Here is a 19,763-nt window from a genome sequence, read left to right on the forward strand (position 1 = left end):
ATTCAAATATATTATTGAATATATCAAAAAACTTAACTATTGCAATTTTATTAGTTATTTTCATAACAATGAAGATGTCTACGTATAGTAGTGACCATGGTAAATTTATTTTACTTACCTCGTTGCATGCAATAGATGGAGATAAGTAATGGTCCACAGTTTATGTATAACACTGACATAGTGGAATAATGGTTAAAATAACTTTTTTCAAGCTGCTTATAAATTTTTATGGAATTTTATTTTTTGGGAAAATTGCAAAAGGTTGACCTAATTGGTTATCATGTTTAAAGAAGCTTTTTAGTGGGGCTCATGAAAAAATTCCTATTTTTTTACAACAAACACTCCTCAAGTACCCCATATCCACCATATTTATTGTATATTATGTTCAAGAATAGCATATCTGCATTTTTCTTCAACGCAATAATGTGGGGAGAGGTGAACTTTTATATACTACCATTTTCACTGACTAAGACAAATATTAATTCTTTGAAATACCTCACATGCTGCTAGCAATCTTTCTGCCTGCATTCATGCATGAGTTTTAATTTTCACAACTGCCCCACCATATTTTGTAAACATTCTGTCAAGATGTTAAAAGAGCCATCCCAAATTGTTCAATATAACAAATTGCACCCCTACTATTCAACTCTCATTCTCCTGTCAGTATTAGTAACGATGAAAAAAGAATGAGCTCATACATAAAAAAAATTAAAAACATATTAGCATGCTAGCTCGTTTTAATTTACCAAAAATCAAACAGCTTACCAGAAAACAGTTCTAGAAACTTTTCAACTCCATAATTGTTCGGAAATCGATACGATGGATCATTGAGGGCATCCGTTGAATGAACTTTAATCCTTTTAATCATGAAACTAATGTCGTCTGGCTTGCCATCCTGGTTGAAATCTGTGAAAAATAAAACGTTTGGATCAAGTTTACTGATAGCAAAAAAAAATTCACCCTTAAAAATGTCTCTTTTCTTTGGGCAGATACTTTCATATTGCAACAAATTTTATTTTATGTATTGTGCATATAAAATTGGTTATAAAGTATCACATATTCACATATGCACCATTTATCTTAGAATAATAATAATATCGTAAGTGGGATAGCTAGAGTCAGCACCACCCAGAGTGGTCCCTCATCTTGCCATTTCCATTTTGACCCAAATTTGGGGTGATTTAACTCTATTTCCCAATCATTATCGTGGAACAAAGATGAGCCTCCCAAACAAAGTGCTGCCCTTGGTGGTGTCCATCTTCCCTAGCTATCCCAGTACGTATCGTATACGAAAGCAAACAGTTGGTCTTGCTCACCTGTTGCCCTGTAAATTGAATTCACCCTCTGAACATGTCTCGTCATCACTTCAATGCATGCTTCCTCAGAGCCAAACTTCTGGAAGAACAGATGATCTGCCTGAAGGTACAACATGCACGTAGTCTTCCGTGGGTCAATGGCCCCCCCTGTGGCCCACCTCTTCTTCCGTCGGCCCTGATGTGGACCTCTCGCACCAAACCACGAGGGCCTCTCCTCCCTCCTCGGAAGCCTCTCCGATGATGACCCATTCTGAACCGCAGCAAACCTCTTCCACACACCCTTGTGGACAGGTGTGTATGACCCCTCATCCTCCTCCCCCTGCCACGCTCCCTTGCGCTCCATCGTGGTCCCCTCCTCCATTCGTCTCAGGTGGAGCAGGTGCGAGGGGCATGCCGTGGGGAGGTTGGGGGACACCACGTCCGATGACCGGTAGATGACCGAATGGAAGCCCGATGGTGAGGTCACGTTATCACCTTCCCCCTCCTCCTTTGAAGTCTCCCGTTTCTCTCTCAATTTGAAATATCGACTGGAGGGCTCGATGTAAAACTGCTGACCATCTGACAATGTGATGGTGCCATCAAAGAGGCCTTCTGAGGTCACCATGCCCTCCACCATTGCCGTCTCATCATCTGGAAAGGGTTAAGGAGAGGAGTTTGTCACAACGTGACAAGACCTTAAGACTTTCTAAGATGCCAAATTCCAAGACACAATCTGGACAAAAATATCTCCACATTTTATTTGACAAACACTGTTGATTCAAACGCAAGGGTGGAAATGGAGCATTGACTCACTTTTACACAGTAGTCAGAAGTACGTATTTACCTCACAAAATGTTTCATTGTACAACTTTTCGTGAAAAAAATTACTGGAGGATTTAATATCTTCATGGTTGATTCCATCCTGAACTCAAGGACCGATAGATTTAAGCCTGCATCACGTGCATATCAGATAAGGAATTGTTTTTAAGACTGAGTTTACAGAATTATTTATGATATATCTGATAGCTATTTTAGCCTGTTCCTCAAAAATAAAAACATGGTGGGATAAATTTACAATTTTTAAAGATGGATAGTTATCCTGCTTGACTGGCAATAGCAGAGTAGTTATTCAAAATTCATCAAGAGACAAAACTAAAACCAAAATGCATAGGAAGAGATGTTTTTTTCAATTATTTTTCCAAGTTCATACAGTATTTATTGACAGTGGGAAAGGGGAATCGACTTGAGTTCAATGTATAATTTTGCAAAGACATGATTGCTAATTTGGGAATCACATTACCTTTCACGAGTTCCATGCTCCATATTGCTAAATAAAATTTAAATCAAAAATCTCCTAAAAAAGTAAAGTAAGTTTTTTCTGCCATTTTAAAATGACCATAACGGGAATAGAATGTCAAAAGAACATGTTTTTTCAGCCTATTGTCATGGTGTCTTATTTTCATATCTTGGTATCTACTTGGTACCTTTATCTAGAGCATTTCCTAAATCTGCCTGAAATGTCAAACATTTAGCCTTATTATTAATTAAAAACTAAAATATTAGCAAATTGTTATTCCTGTTATTCTATGGCCTGTTGTCAAATCTCTTTAAGCATTCTTGCTCTAACTTTAAATGACTTACGATCATGTGTGATTGTTCTTAATATTCAAATTCATTTGAGATTGACATGTTTGGACATTTCTGAATTTTATTTTACACCGCAAACTTAATAACAATTTAGCCATGGGAGTGTATGGTATTAAAACTCTTCCATATCTGGGAGATTGAGGCTAGAACCTTTTGGGAGGAAGGGACTATCTCTTCTTCTACTATTATCTCTGTGGTCTATGGCTGTAAAGCATTTTTGGAATTCTCTCTTGGCTTTACCTCTGCAATATAACCTGTTACACTTAATTGCTATTTTGTTTTTTTTGACTTCTTTGGGAATTTGACTTGTTTCCACCAAAAATTTGGCAATTAATTAGAATTTTGGCACATTAATTTACCTTCGTAAAATTTCATGGTCTTTCCATATACACTCTATGCTATTTTAATTGATTATTTCATGCATAGTGCCTATTTTTCAAATGACCTACTTCTAATGCTTGTGAGAGAAAACAGAAAGCATAATTTGAGGTTCATTCAAATTGGTTTCTTAAATATCTTTTTATAAGTAACATAGTTTTGCGTTAGCATTGTAACTGTGACAACCAATGCAACAGGTTGATTTTGGGCCATTCGATGATATTTGCATTGTTAATATATATATCCATCAACAGCATAAATATATACATCCTTCCTCAAGAGTATTTAGATCTTACGCCTATGCACGTGTGGGACACTGCTCCTTAAACTGTTACATTGGAATTAAAATGTCATTATTTAAAATTTATTTTATAAAAATGGATTTACCGTGAAAAAAACCAAACAATAAATACAGATGGAAACTTAATAATTCCAGTAAGGAAAGCAAATCTTGTCACATATATCAACAGCAAATCTTGTCACATTATTACATAAATCAAAAGCATAGTTTTTGTATTTTTCATTTGATATAATTGCACATTAATTCAGCTTAAATATTATTTCCAAACATTTTATTGGATATGGCAAATCAAAACATGGTTGTTTTTTCCTGCTGTGCTGTTTCGAAGGTGACTTTTTTATCCAGTCTATGGAGAGTTCTTCCCAGTTAGGAATGAACTTGATACAGCTAGTATAAATCTTAGCCAGACCCTGCGTTAGGGTAAACACGTAATGCCCCGGGTCAAGAGAAGGCACCTATTCTCCTCGAAGTTTCTCAAAACCATTTTATAAATTCGAAAAGGCAAGGCCTTTTTTTAGTTTTCAGATCGTTGGAAAATGGGACGTAAAAATGAATAAAGGGTAGAATCGGAATCAAAAAATCTCTTCGATTTAATTTATTTCATCAACTAGATTAAAATGGGGTCAGAAGTTGCTAAAATCAAACAGACAATCGAGTCTCCGCGAGGGCATTTCGTTTTCGATGGACTGCAAGTTAGAGAGATCAGATAAGCCATACATAATCGCTCATTCGTTTACACGAGGTTTAGTTTACGGCATATGAGTTAAGCTCGCCACTTGAAACAGATCCTGGTATCGTGTGGAGAATACGTAACTCCACCCATAAGTCAAGAAAGACATCGAGTGTGTTTGTAGAACTACAGGACTTATCGTGATACACCTTCGTCTAGGGACACAATCTTGCCGCACGAGAAACTTGGCTACCTAAGAATGTCGCATGGCAACCAATTCGCGATTTATTCTCTCGGCACGGCCCAAGAAGACCCACCTTTGCCTTACACGTAGGACGGGAGCGATTATTTCCACGATAAGGGTTCCGTTTGGAATTTTTCCGATCATGATCCGAACATATTGTCTGCTATAAACTAAGGAGAGAATGAAAATCAGGGTCCTGTTAGGTCCGCATGCCATGTACTTCATTTAGTTTGAATGTCTTCTGCAGTAAATGTTCCTGAGTTCAGATACTTCATGACCTTTTCGTCTTTCTAAAAGACTTGATAATGATATGTAGTGCATGGAAACTAGTCGGGAATAAATCTTTATTTCGTGGATAATTGTAATAGTCTTCGTCTCTGATATTATGGAACAGTTCCAACACCACAACTAGATCTGTAATTTACATTTTTCGTCTTTTTTAGGAGAAATTCAATTGAAAGGTAAAAATGAAAGTTTGAAAATTTATCATCTCGCAAGACTTGAGACTATCATTGACTCTTGTTTTTGTGCGATAATCCTCTCACAACAAATATTTTGGGGGGACGAGTACAACACCCCCTTCAGGCACACTTGTGGAACTATGGTTCATCTCTAAAGCGCATTACTCTCGCTGAACGAATCGGGATAACTTTATAATTTTAAACAAGCATGAATTTATATATAATTGTGTGCATTCAAATCCTTAGGACACAAAGAGTACGTTAATTTGAAAAAAGACGAATCCTACCGTTAATTTGGGCCGTTTTTTAATAATCATTAATATTTTAAAAATTTTCCTCGCGTAATAATACGCTCTGTACGTCTAAAGTACAGTATGTTCCAGCACATCCAGGATAAAAAGTAGGATATTTCCAAATTCTTAAAAACGTTGGATTCCTAACAGTCTTCGTGAACTTTTCTGAATAACTAATTCATAAAGGTGCTTCACCGCTTAAGCAATTAAAACAATTTACATTGTGAATATTCACAGAAGGTAATAGCTCAATAAGAATACACAACTTAGCTTTGCAATCCTAATGTATGGAAAAATAAAACACAAGTATTTATTCAATACGCTGCCCACTCCAGCAGTGCTTGAAATAACTTTAATTACTTTCATCTCAAAATGCATTTAAATTCCGGAAGTGATTTTCTTTAACACCTTATAGGGATTATATATTGTCACCAAGGTAACCCAGAAAGTATACTAGATTTTGTAATGATGCTTTAAACTATAATTCATCGCCGGTTATGGATATTTACGCCGGACTCGAATACATTTTTACTGTCAGAATCAGAGAATAGACAAGCAGACAGCGGATGTCAGAGAAATTTTCTTTTACTAGTTCGTCTGAAAAATGAGGATAAGAAATTTTCCACCATTTAAGTCCCACTATTCGTGGAAACTTCCACAGTAAATTGGAATACTTTTTAATAAATTCAATACTCGTTTTGAAGAAAATTTGTGGTATCTGTTTTAATATTTTTCCTTCGGCGATATACTGAAAAAATAGTTTATTCCCACCGAATAAGAAAAAATTATAGATCGCATTGTATAACTTACAAAAAAACGAAAAAAGAAATTAATGATTTTTAACATTAAGCTAAAATGAGAAAAAATACGATGCTTTTGAACTTTACCTCTAGTTGTGACTCGGGAAAATTTTCCTTTCAAAATCCAATGTCACATTACGTTCCGAAGCAAAAGAATAATAAGCTCATGAGTCGAATTCAAAACCATTTCCATCGGGAGAAAAGCGGATCTGCACAAACAGACCCTATATTTGCAACTCGTGACCCATAAGCTTCGGTGGAATTCCACGCATTCTTTCAAGTTTTACTCAAAATGAAATAGTGAACCATTTCACCGAATTGATTGAGTTTCTTTTGAACCTGGAATTGAAGCGAAGGGGTTATTTTCACATCAGTTGTGGCTGAATATTTGCTTTCGAATTTCGATTAGGTCATTCGGCCTGAATGGAGAGAAATAAGCGCATGTTCAAAATTAAAGACTTCATAGGGCGCTAGAAATTACATGGAAATGAGGAATAAATCAAACTCCAAACTTAAAATTTCCATTACGGCAAGGTTTTTTCTTCCATCGGTGTCTACCCTCGCAGATTCCAATTCGGTATTCAATATTCAAGAAGCATAAAAGTAAACCGTATGAAACGTCGATTCCAATAGATACAAAATATGGTAAGAGTTAGGTAAGCCCGGTCAAAATTGAAAATTGCAGATTTCAAAAATTTTTTGCCTCGTTGTGTTGACATTTTCTGGTACTTTCAGTTTTTGTGGTTGGACTCAAAGTAAAAGGCAGAAACAGTTCTCCGAACTCGACGTTTTTCTTGTGTAGCGAAAGGTAAACGCACCGCGTTAAAAAAAGAAGCCTTCAAAAGTGGGCTTTGATAATGTTAGTATTTTTCCAATCGATTCCGACCGACTTACTATTTTCGTGACGGAACTCAATATTCTTCTAGCTCCTTCAAAGTGCACACTGACGAATGACTCAGGCTATGAATCGCCCTCGTAGGCAGTCCATACACTGAAAATAACTTTTGTGCGCCGCTTCTTAGCAATCATTACGCATCGCAAACCTTGTGGACTTCCTACAGCCTTCAAACCTTGTTGCCATTATTTTCCTTTTCAATTCCTCCGACTACATTCTACCACCCTTCCCGCCGTCCAAGGAGTTTCCCTTCCCTCCCAACTTAATCTAACAAATTCTCGCCTTTTTCGCGGACTATATAACTATATATAACTCAATATCTTCTCCTGTCTCCGGATTTACCCAAGACCCCTCTTCTCCCGCCACATAATTAAAAACGTATTCGTTTGCCTTCCTCTCTGTCCAATTTATTTTCCCCACTACTCCTACACGTCTACACCTTTAAAGCCTCCGATGAATACGCAACCATTTACCTGAAAGACCAATATTCCGAACTTTAAAATGCTCTACCCCAAGTTCCCGTCCATACCTACATTTTATACATTTACGTAATGCGCATATAATACAGGTAGATTCTCCCTTTTTTACGTAAATATTCCTAAGCCAACGCAATTCTCCTTTTACCTCGCCATTTTTCTACAATGTTCCGCCCAAAAAAAAAAAATATATATATATATATATATATATATATATATATATAATATTTTTTATATTTATAATTATTATCAGGTAATCTACCGGTTAAGGTAGGCTTTTGGATGGGCACAACTACCAAATAAATATTTTGTGACTCCTAACAAAACACAAAATCCAGCAACCTAATCTACATCAGGTCCCTCCCTCTTCATCTCTGGGTACTTCCTTTCTCCCCTCACCCCGTCCAACAGCCCTATCCTGTTCCTTCCCTTTCCTCGTTTGCCTAACATTCTCCCCTCTATTACAGTCTTCAACATCCCACTGCCGGTCAATACACCCCTAATCCACTTTTCCTGCCTCCATAGGATTTCTCCCAACAAACCCCTCTCTTCGCCCACCATACCAAGTACTTCCTCATTTGTTTCCTTCTCGGTCCATTTCACCTTCTCCATTCTTCTCCACACCCACATTTCAAAAGCCTCCAGTCTACGTCTATCCTCCTGCTTCAATGACCACGTTTCCGCACCGTACACAGCTACGCTCCATATCAAAGTTTTTACGAGTCTTTTCTTAATATCCTTACTCAACTTTCCTGTCATCAACTCCCTTCTCCTTGAAGTCTCTTTGCCTAGCGAGATTATATATATATATATATATATATATATATATATATATATATACTATATATATATATATATATATATATATATATATATATATATATATATATATATATATATATAAAGTGTTCCTAAATTCTCTAGTTCAACGTTTGACTTCGTCTTCGTACTTTTTGAGAATCCCATAATTTCAATTTATCGCGATCTTTATTCCCTTATTCACGCATTAATCTCATTAAACAACCCATAAAGATAGATGATATTGCGTACACAGCGTCATCTAAAAATAACTAAGACGGATGAAATGGGAATTTGCCACAGGAAAACTTTTTGAAGCACAAATCCATCTCATTTTGCGAACGCGAAGGACGATTGCTGATGGAAGACGAAGAATTCAAATAAGAGAAATTCAATCCGGTCGGTTCCTAAGGGCAGCCATTTATTCAAAAAAAGCAATTAAGAAATTATTTCTCCGCACGTTTTTCTGCCGAATACGCTTGCCCTATTACATCCGACCGTCCTGTTTTCTTTGGGGTAGTGATTGGGATGAAAGTGACCGGGGCTGCACTGATCCCATTGACACAGTACCCTTGTCGGAGCCATTTCCTTCCGTTGGATCAAGTCGAATGGGAAGGAAGGAAGTAATCTCTTTGCGGGATTGGGAAATCGGCTCACCATTAGAGGTAGACTCACTCACCTTCCAGTGACCCGGAATAAACGCTGGTGGTCGGGTCGAAGTCCAGCCGACGGCCACCGCTACCCTCAATGAGCACGTCCTCCGTCATCAGGCTGCGGTCTGGCCTCAGGTGCATCTTGAACACCCTGTAAGGGAAGGATTCGGAGGTCACAGGATAGCATAACTGGGCAAAGCAAGTCAGGGGGAATAGGAAGAGACACACAGGGTGCCTCTGTTCCAGCTTATTCATGTTCACCTACGAGGCAAATGAAAATAGAACTTTTCAAATTTAAATGTTTTTAGGTTTTTACATGGCGCTATTTTCACAACATTCATTGATGCTTAAAATAGATGCTTAACAATATTTTTTCACGTACGTTATTTCTTTATAAGTAAAACGTTTCGCCCAACCTTTGATAAACCATGTTTTTATTTTCTTTTCAACCAAGTCAGGCCAGTTATGAAAGCACGCAGAAAAAAAGCGATTTCTCGTCACTAAAGAAAATTTACAAAAATGTTTTTTTCCAAATGCTGTTTTATCAAAGGGAGAGAGAAAAAAATATGTTCGCTAACCTTGCCAAAGCACGATTTTAATCTCTCTAAAAATAGGTAGTTTCATTCAACGGAGCAGTAAAAAAAATAACAGATTTAGGCACATACGATATGCATTGAGAATTTTGGTATTTCCACAACATTCACAGGCTGCCGTTCACATTACTGAATGAAATTCCCGAGAATTTATTTCCCGAATAATGTCAGTATTTCCACGCAAGCTGTGTTTTACACCAAATCCCTCACTGCCAACGGGCATTTAAGTAATCAAAAAATAAAAAAAAAACTCTCATTCACAACTCACAATATCTTACAAAAGTAAAACGAGGCAAATGACGCCTCGATTCTAGAGTGGTCAATCAATCAGAAATCAATCATATGTGAGACCAAAATGTGGTCGGTCACTTCAAATCCTTCGTCGGGACAAAATTCCTCCCTGGTTTCCTCAGAGGACTCAATTAGAAGTCCCCGTGGTGCTTGTTTTGAGGAAGAGGGAGAGAGAGACCAGGCCCTTGAGAGCCCTCGACGTTTCGTGTGGTTAATTAGGGCCAGAAATTTGTAGGCGGTGGGGAGGGGGAGGGGTGGTCCACAAAACCATCATCGGATCAAGAGACTCTTGAGGGAGAAGGTGCTAAAACCGTCGGTCCCTTTCGAACTACTTCTCTGAAGTTGGTCCCACCCAACTCGCGCGCGCCCACCCACCTAACCGGCAAATAGAAATCCACCGAAACACCCGCCATCAACCCCCGAACCCTGGTCATCCAGGCTCGACTCAAGCAAGGGGAATTAACAAAAAAAAACCCTCTTACCGACTAATCGGAAAACGCAATGTTCAGAAAATCACCTAATTATTCGATCGTATTTCAATTTCAGACGTTAGGATATAAATAAACAGCATGATCATTCACTTGATTTTTTTAATATCACGTATTTTATGCTTTACTCAAAGCTTTTTTAAAATTAATTTCTGTACCCTTCTAGCCACCGCTAGGGTGGGTGTGTGGGCAGGGGGCGAATACACACCGGACTAATTTTGACTCCAATATAAATGACCCTACTGCGGTCGGAAAATGTTATTCTGATCCCTTATCGTGCGTGGAAACAATGACATCTTAAATCTATCTGTCCAACACTTGATCTCTCTAATTTTATTGACATGATTTCGTCTACCGTAGTACGATGGGAGTAATACTAATACATTTTCAACGTCATCACTGCTAAATAGACCTCCTCCTAATTAATGCAAGATATTTAATCTGTTAATTTAACCTTCGCTCCATTGAGTGATTCCCAGCCTAGCTGCTCTAATTTGTTGAATACGCTACTAAGTTCATCATAACAACGTTTTAAATATATAGCTCTTCTATGCTGTACTCTATCCAATTCGGCATTTAATCCAACTTCGTGAGGAGAATCCCATATTATACTTTGCAGCATATTCTAAATGAGGCCTAACCAACGACAGATACTCTTTGACATTTTATTCAAATTTACCCGGTACTCTTCTAATAAATCCTAATTTTAAGTTAGCTTTTCCAAATATTCCCCGTAAATGTGTTTCACCCAGGACAGGTCGTGAGTGAAGGTAACGCCCATGTATTTAATTGAGTCTCGTAAGGAATAGAATTTTTTCAATGTGGGAATTATCAAAATAAATTCTATGCGTCATATCGATGTTTTTCCCTCATTGGTAGGCAATATTTTTTAACTTTGTTTCGGGATGGTCGCGAATTTTTTTTCATGATAACAGAATTCAATGGCAAGCAAGCACGACAAGTAAATAACGAATATCATTTAGATTACATCAAGATATGGAAAAGGGTATTAATTAACTGTATATTTGGCTCAAAAAGTTAAACAACGCTATATTCATTATTATTACGTTCAATACGAAAATATCATATTTAATGTACACGCACGACTTGTATTATGTATTACATTATGTCATTATATTTTATGATATGGCTTATAATTATTTTAATTTACCTCAGACTACCGCCAAAGATAAAAGGACACTTTTTTGGCGAAACATCTATATGGTTGATGCTCACCTGGTTTTAATGACCTCCTCCACCTCCACCATAGGGAAACCACCCAGCAGAGAAATGCACACTACGTATGTTATGTTACTCCGAATTTCTTTTCCTTCTGGTGCCATCGTTGATGCAATTACCGCGTGACACGATGTGAATACGTGCGTGGTCTGTGCAATAAATGCGCGAACTGGCGCAATCTGGTGGCCGGCCATGACGCGGACTAGAGCTCCGCCCACGCCCCGATCCGCCGCTAGTTGGCGGATCGTCGAGCTGTGCGTATAGTTCTAGTTATGTTAGTTTCTGTTGTCCTTGTTTTTACTGTTTGTCGAAAATGGAACTTAACGAAATCACGGAGCAACGAATCAACATCAAGTTTTTCGGTGAAGTGCGGCAAAAGTTATCAAGAAACTACTGAATTGTCGACAGCTGTTTACGTTGATAATGCTGTGAAGAAAACATCCGTTTTCAAGTGGATTAAACGTTTTAAAAATGGCCGACAAGACGCCACGGATGATGCAAGGCCGGGACGACCTTCAACCACCTGTGCTGACGACAACATTGATCGTGTGCGGTCCCTTGTCCTAACCGATCGTCGAAAAACTGTCCGAATGATAGCTGATTAACTGAATTTAAGAAAGTCAACAGTGCCCACACTATTTCCACCGAACATGATGGATGGATCCTTCACCATGACAATGCACCTGCACATTCAGCATTGATGATTAGCCAGTTTCTGGCAAATAATTCAATCGCCTTAATCCTTGATCATCCTCCTTATTCGCCAGATCTCGCCCCCCCCCCCTTCTGCGACTTTTTCTTTTTCCCAAAATGCCAAAATGTGGACACAATACAGCCAGAAACGACGAAAAAACCAAAAAGCCTAACTGCCGAGGACTTCCAAGGGTGCTTTATAAACAGTGAAAAATAAGAAGCTGGAATAAGTGCAAAGCAACGAATAGAGAGTGTAAGGTACGAAATCGATGTAGGCTAAATTTTGCAAAATCAAGTTTGTATGGCCACAGTTTGAGTATTTATTGGACAGACCCCGTATAATATTAGATAATATATCTGTGTCTACATTCGCATTCGTGCAGGCACAATATTTTTCGAACCCAATGGCGGCAGAGTCATCCAAGTACTTCAACGAAAGAGTCAGAATGGAGGTTCTCTGAAGGAGATGATGGTTGGGCCTCAAACATTTAAGAAAATTAGTATCAGTGTCTTTGTATGCTCCTAGTGTATTTATTATTTCACCCCTGAAACCTCAACTCTATTACCACAAATTCTTGTGTTTTCGTCAATTGAAATAAACGCCTTTTAGTAATAATTCATACCAACCTATTTATTTTTTCGCAAACGAATCACGTCATGTAATAAAAACATTTAAATAATTTGTTTGACCGAAACAGTTTTAATGAGGTTTTCTATTATTGTACGCGGCGTCGGCATCTATATCATTTAGGTGTGCAAAGTAATGGGGTTGGTAGCAGTGGATAGTGCCCTGAGGTCGCCCCGAGGGTCAGGGTTCGTCCCGGCGGTGGCAGAATTTCTCAAGAGTTACCCCGCTCCCTATTTGTGTGTCGTGGCGAGAGCAATTCAAACAAAGTACCGTAGGAAGGGGTGTTAAATTGTGGCCCCCTTGGTGCCCTCCGCTAATGGAGCAGGCCGACGCCGTGCTTCCTCCCTTACTCCATTTAATCCTCGAATTATCCACCTATCCCTAATGGCTCAAACGACCTCAGCTGTCAGTCGCCTCCCCAAGCAACTGCAAATATTAATGCCCAAGCATTGCACGCTCCCATGCACAACACACGTATTATACAACGTCGGTTGCGTCACCGAAATATTCGAGAAACAAAATCGTTTCATTCTTTTGTGTTGTGTGTCCAGCTTTTGACCACGTGTGGCACGCTTGCGATTGAACTTCATGTTCTCACTTTCGTTAAGATTTCTAAGCTTTCCATAGCAAGTAAAAATAGGAAACTGGCAGAGAAATATCTCAACGTTTCGACAGACAGTCATTTACTTCATTTTACTTACAACGACGAATCCGACCGGACAGTCAAGACGCTGTGATTTCTATGCGTATTCTTTGTTACAATATACATATATATACTGTGTTCGTCCTTTATATGTGTTCTTATCCCTTTTCCATGCATATATATATATATATATATATATATATATATATATATATATATATATATATATGCATGGAAAAGGGATAAGAACACATATAAAGGACGAACACAGTAGAGGTGGGGAAGGCGGAATTAAGTAGAATACAACTGAAAAAAAATTTTCCTAGACCGGGACTTGAACTCCGGATCTTACCACTTGCCGGGCGGATGCTCTAACCACTTGAGCTATCCAATATCCATTGCACACACACAAACATATATATATATATATATATATATATATATATATATATATATATATATATATATATATATATATATATATATGTTTGTGTGTGTACACACATATATACATACACACACGTATAATCCAGGCCAAGGCAATATTTTTTGCACTTGTGATCTGCTCGATTCCGCCCTCCCCACCTCTCTCGTATTCGTCCTATATATTGTTTCTATCCCTTTTCCGTTTATCAATTTCCATGTGAATGAATATTTGTTCGCCATAAGGCGGGATTTCGTGTTTGAATGCGTGCGTATAAATGTACAATGTGCGGCAACCAGACTTCTTTTTTTGAAAGCGTTTTGCGTATGAAAAAAGGAAGTTATATTGCCGCACCCTGTATATATATCTACACACACACACATTTCTATATATATACATTCTGAGCTCCCTGAGATTTCTTTCTGTCCGCATGGAGATCGTTGGACCACGTGGGTGTCCTTTTTCATGTGTCTATCTATATTTGTGCGGCTAATGCCATCTCGCTCCCTCATTTAATATATACTCGTATGTATTCAAACGCGAAAACCCGCCGAATGGCGATTAAATGTTTATTCATACGGATATAGATATAATTTGTACGTATTTATGACTCAATCTTTTCCATTGCACATATTCCCCCAAAACTGTGACTAGGGTTTTTGGAGCGGCAGAAGAGATTCCGAAGTCTCAGTCTCGCCCCCAAAAATGAGGGCCATTACCTATCCAAACCCACCGCCCCCTCCCCCCAGCCCCTTTCCCCCCCCCCTCAATCCCCCAACCGCCATCCACTTCCCTCCGAGTTGCTTCCTCCTTCGTGGACCCCTCCTTGGGGCAACTCTTAAATTATTAACGACTCCACATTAAGGCACATTTTCTCCCTCCTCCCCCTCTTCATTTCTGACCCCCCCCCTCCCCCACAGCCCCTTTTCCCTCCCATGGGAGCCCCCTATCCTCTACCCCTCTCCCCCACTCACCTGTTGTGGGCCGTGAAGTGGATCTTCAGGTGAGGCGGCGCCGGCGAAGAGGACGAGGCGGATGAGGATGAGGTGGTGGCGTCCCTCTTGAGTCTCTTGTGCTGCGTGGAGAGTTCCTTCCGGTCGTAGAAGGCGGGCTCGAAGTGCCGGACGAAGTCGTTGAGGACGAGGCCTGAATGCGAGGGAAGGAAGACAAAAGTCGCTCAGTTGAGTGCTTGTTCCGGCGGAGGAAAAAATAACATCCACATAATTAAGAGAGAGAGAGAGGAATTAAAAATAGGAAAGAGAGAGCAAAACAAGGTGGGGAGTGCGGTTCCAGACATTAGTGAAGGTGGGGGAAGGAAAAACAACCGAGGAAATTGGTTTCCAAGACGGTGGGAATAAAAAAACTCTCGAAATTAAAGAGGGCGGAGATTTCCAGGGGGGGGGAATCCTAGATTCCTAGCTGGAAGCAAGATAGATAGATAGATAGATAGATAGTGGTCTTTATTTGGGCGAAATTGAGACCAAATGGTCCCTTCTTCCATTTAACCCAAGCAAGCAGGGAATACCAATGACTATCGTTTATGGTAGTAATGTTAACGGACGTAACGGCGGAAGAACCGACTGTGGGAAGACAAGTGCACACGTCCTCTGTTTAATGTTTACTCTCACCACATTCACGTAATGATTAGTGAAGGAACAGAATAGGTCTCTCGTCTTAGCGAGTCCTCGAGAGGTTTCTCTAAAACCTCTCGAAGGCGGACACTGTTGGAGGCGTAATAAATTGCCCGGTAGTGAGAGGGTGGTCACACGGACCAAAACCTTCGTGGCGGTTTATATATATATATATATATATATATATATATATATATATATATATGTATATATACATGTATATATATATGTATATGTATATATATATAATTATATGTATATGTATATATATATAATTATATGTGTATATATATATATATATATATATATGATTTCGTCGACGTAACACAGAAGTGCCGAATAGTACATTACACAGTAACAAACAATATAGAAACACAAAAAAAGATCACTCACACGTTATTTCTTGATAATTTCGACGGAATTCCACTCCGTCTTCATCGGAAGATAGAGAAGATATTATATATAGGGCGCAACGCTTAAATCTGGAGAAAATTTCAATTTAAATTACAACAATTCTTATTCGTGGGATATAATAATATAATAATTTGTTTCTTTTTCCACGAATATACATTCAGAAAGAAACACCTAAATACATTTTGCAACAAATTTTACCTGTTCAAAACCGCACGCTTGGAAAGTCCTTTTTTAAATGCTTTGATTGTAAATAAGTAAGCGCGGGGTGGTTATGAGTAGGTAGTTTGAATTATCTAATGGCAAATTAAAAAAAAAAGTTGACACGAAATATTAAGGTTGATGAAATCATCTCGATAAGGTAGCCAATGATTACCCAAGAAAGGAATAAGACGCCGTGTTGTTTCAGTATTAAGACAAAGTGTAGGGAATGATATTTGTAATGGTTATGTAAATGTAATGGCTGGCATAACTAATGACGAGACGGTGTTCAAAATTCGACATTACGAGGAACCAATTTCATCAAAACTTAGCATTTAAAATTCAATACTCAACTGATGTTCCATTCGGTCACCATTAATCACTTTCGCCACCAGCGGGATTCGGGCAATTTCACCAATTTCCGCGTTTATCCGCGAGCCCTCAGCATGGATGCCGTCGCGGGAAATTGTAATCTCGGGGATTTATTTGAAGTGCGCGGGAAATATGACCAGACGGCACCCATCCCATTGAGCTGCGTTGTATTTTCAAATGGAGGGGGTTTCCCAGTAATTATTTCTCCGGTGGGAAATTATCCATTTTAAACTCGACCACTGCTTCAGGATTCAATTCGTGGAAGTTGCCAATATATCCGTTGAACAGAACCGCAATGATAATATTCCAGAGAAAAATTTGTATAATGACACGACGCGTTTCGCCGCTCTATTTTATCATGACTATAAGCTGTTAAATTATAAACCTGCAAAATTAAAACCTTAGAAGTTGAAGTCGTACCATTCAATATTTTTCTGTGGAATAGTAATTATTTTCCGTTTCCAGTGGATATCCATTTAAATATTAGTTACCGAGAGATTTAGCAATTCAATTGTGGCAGCAAGGGCTTTAGTCTGAACGAGCCATTAGGCTCTTATGTCGCTTAGGACCCCGACCTGGGTCCCCCTCGTGTCTTACGAAAACACACGACCCTAAGATGGACACATCAATTATTTACCGCGAAAGGTAAACCTCGGAGTCATTGAAAATCCTCCCCATCGTAACGCATTGTTTACGTGAACTTTTTTCGAGACCAGTTCATGGGACGAAAACTACAGTCGCCAACGATGTCTGCAGCATTCACTCGACCTGAAAACTTCACTTCATTTTCATAAAAGGTACCCGTGTATTTAAGGAAGTGTGATGATTAACGGAGGCTGGAGAAAAGAGCTGAAATGTCTCTTTATGCATTCATCCCGCCGCTCCCTTTTGCGGCAGATACAATCGAAAAAAAAGTCCCGAAAAGAAACATGATCTATTTCGCCAATACTTTCTCTTCACCCTGTTCTTGAACACTTCTTTCCCACAGTCATACATATTCTGACGCGTGCTCCTCTGGTTCTGAGACTTCTAGTAATCCTCGCTTTGGAAGTATGTTGAATCACATTCTCACCATTCATGAATTTCCCGGTTTACCCAGAAGGCCCCCCAACCACTTAATACTATACTTGTCCGATGATCCGCCTCTAAATCCATTCCCTCAACATGCAAGCACAAGCGCTCGAGACACACTTCTTCGATACATGTCTATCAACGGTGCATAGGCACATTCCGCATTTAATTTCATGACCTCAATCATTTTCTTAACGCTATCACTCCCATTTTTAACGTAAACACCCACTAGTACCGAGTAACTTTCTACTCAGAATAGATCTACCCAAATAACATATATGTGTATATATATATATATATATATATATATATATATATATATATATAATATATATATACGGTATATAGTATACGGTCGATTCGGTAGGTGATGGCAGAGTTCACCCAGTACTAAGCCCTATACGGCGTGTGAAATTCACTCATCAGGGTAGGGGGGCCAGTTCCTTTCCCTGTGCCGGTTATGGTTTCCCAGGAAGATCTGGTACCCGATATATCACACAGCTTGGTTGAGCTGATGGTGCCCTGAGAGGATTGCCCGGGAGTCGACCCCGGACCCTCCGGTAAGGAGTTCAACGATCTATCCCTAGACTACCACACACAAACTGATATATATATATATATATATATATATATATATATATATATATATATATATATATATATATATATATATATATAGAGAGAGAGAGAGAGAGAGACGGCACAATAGAACACAAATAAAATAGTGACATTTAAAAGCACACTCAGACGGTAAATTGTTTGAGCTTTCGGCCTTCTTCAAGTAAGACTGAGTCTTACTTGAAGAAGGCCGCGGAGAAGGCCGAAAGCTCAAACAATTTACCATGTGAGAGTCCTTTTAAATGTCACTATTTTATTTGTGTTCTATTGTGCCGTCCAAATATTATACTGCTCGTGTGAGTGATTCTGTATAATCGATATATATATATATATATATATATATATATATATATATATATATATATATATATATATATATATATATATATAACGTTTTTCAAATATTCATCGTGGGTACCACCTTTTTTACTCCATGGAACGAGAATATCGACATTTTATCATACTTCTAAAGAAAAAGGATACGAAGACATCCATTGGGAAAATTGGTTCAAGCCACGCACCCAGGGAATAATTTGGGAGTAACAATGTCGTGAGGCAGACATGTTGAATGATCAGGATTCCTCAGACCGGAGGATACCCATGCAACAGCGACGATCATCAAGTAGATATCCGAGGGAAACAAATGTCTCCACAAATGTGAATGAGACGCCCTCTTTGGGATGAGTCGCCGCTCCTAAGTTACCTCCTCGCCGCTCCACTGACTGCCTGAAGGCATCAACGGAGGCGGATGCCCGTCGGATGGGTAGAAGTCAGCACTGCATTCCCCAACGCAAACATTCCACTCGCACTAACCCGTCCGTGTGCTGGAGAGTCCTTTAAAGCCTTCGTCGGACACCAAACGTCCAGGAATTCAGCAATATCCGCGGAGCGAGGTCGACGCGGGGGGCCGGGGTGGGAGGTTTTCGGACTTATGGCTCTGCATCGTCTTTTGCTTCCCTCAAACGATCCTCGCGAGGCCCCTCACTTCATCCACGGGCGAACGGATCCGATCGCTCCCGGAATCGGGAAGAGCAATGCAGAGTTTGCTAAAGAAGGGACCGGATTGTAGACGAGAGAGAGAGAGAAAAAAAAGTTTCGCACGAGACCGTCCGTCCTGGACAAGGGTTTTTTTATTGCGTTGATTCGTTCACCCAGACGATATACCCAATGCTCAGTGACCTAAACCTACAGCAGCCGATCTTCGCGTGGATTGGTTATTCGCCGCTGCACTCGAAGCGAAACCTGAATTGGAATTCCTCTGCAGACGTTTCAACATTTCCATCCTCGTGTCATAGTACGAAGATAATCGAAGAAGGAGGCTATTTAAGAGAAATACGTCACCGAATATGTCTCGTGTCTAATCACGTGACGCACTAACTTATATGTGATGATTATGCATTATTCCTCGGGAAGAAAATTATCCCACGGCCTTGCGGCAAATATTCGTGAGAAGTTAGACAGAATTAACCTTTTTCTCGTAAATTCAAGAAAATAAAAATCATTGTAATATCATACATAGCGAGTGGGCAATAATATTTTTTCCATTGTG

General features: G+C 39.1%; 1 protein-coding gene across 1 annotated transcript in view; it reads right to left on the reverse strand.

Moving 5' to 3' along the window:
* Kul (Kuzbanian-like) overlaps positions 1–19,763 on the reverse strand; it is a 288,032-nt gene that overhangs the window by 20,429 nt on the left and 247,840 nt on the right. The window contains exons 2-5 of the mRNA XM_071587949.1: positions 14,885–15,056; positions 8,938–9,062; positions 1,317–1,946; positions 766–906 (exon numbers count right to left, since the gene is read on the reverse strand). Of these exons, the coding sequence (XP_071444050.1) occupies positions 766–906; positions 1,317–1,946; positions 8,938–9,062; positions 14,885–15,056 (1,068 nt within the window). The remainder of the gene's footprint in view (positions 1–765; positions 907–1,316; positions 1,947–8,937; positions 9,063–14,884; positions 15,057–19,763) is intronic.

The sequence above is a fragment of the Hetaerina americana genome, unplaced genomic scaffold (genome assembly GCF_022747635.1).
Source record: "Hetaerina americana unplaced genomic scaffold, ioHetAmer1.1.p SCAF_3, whole genome shotgun sequence".
Lineage (NCBI taxonomy): Eukaryota > Metazoa > Arthropoda > Insecta > Odonata > Calopterygidae > Hetaerina > Hetaerina americana.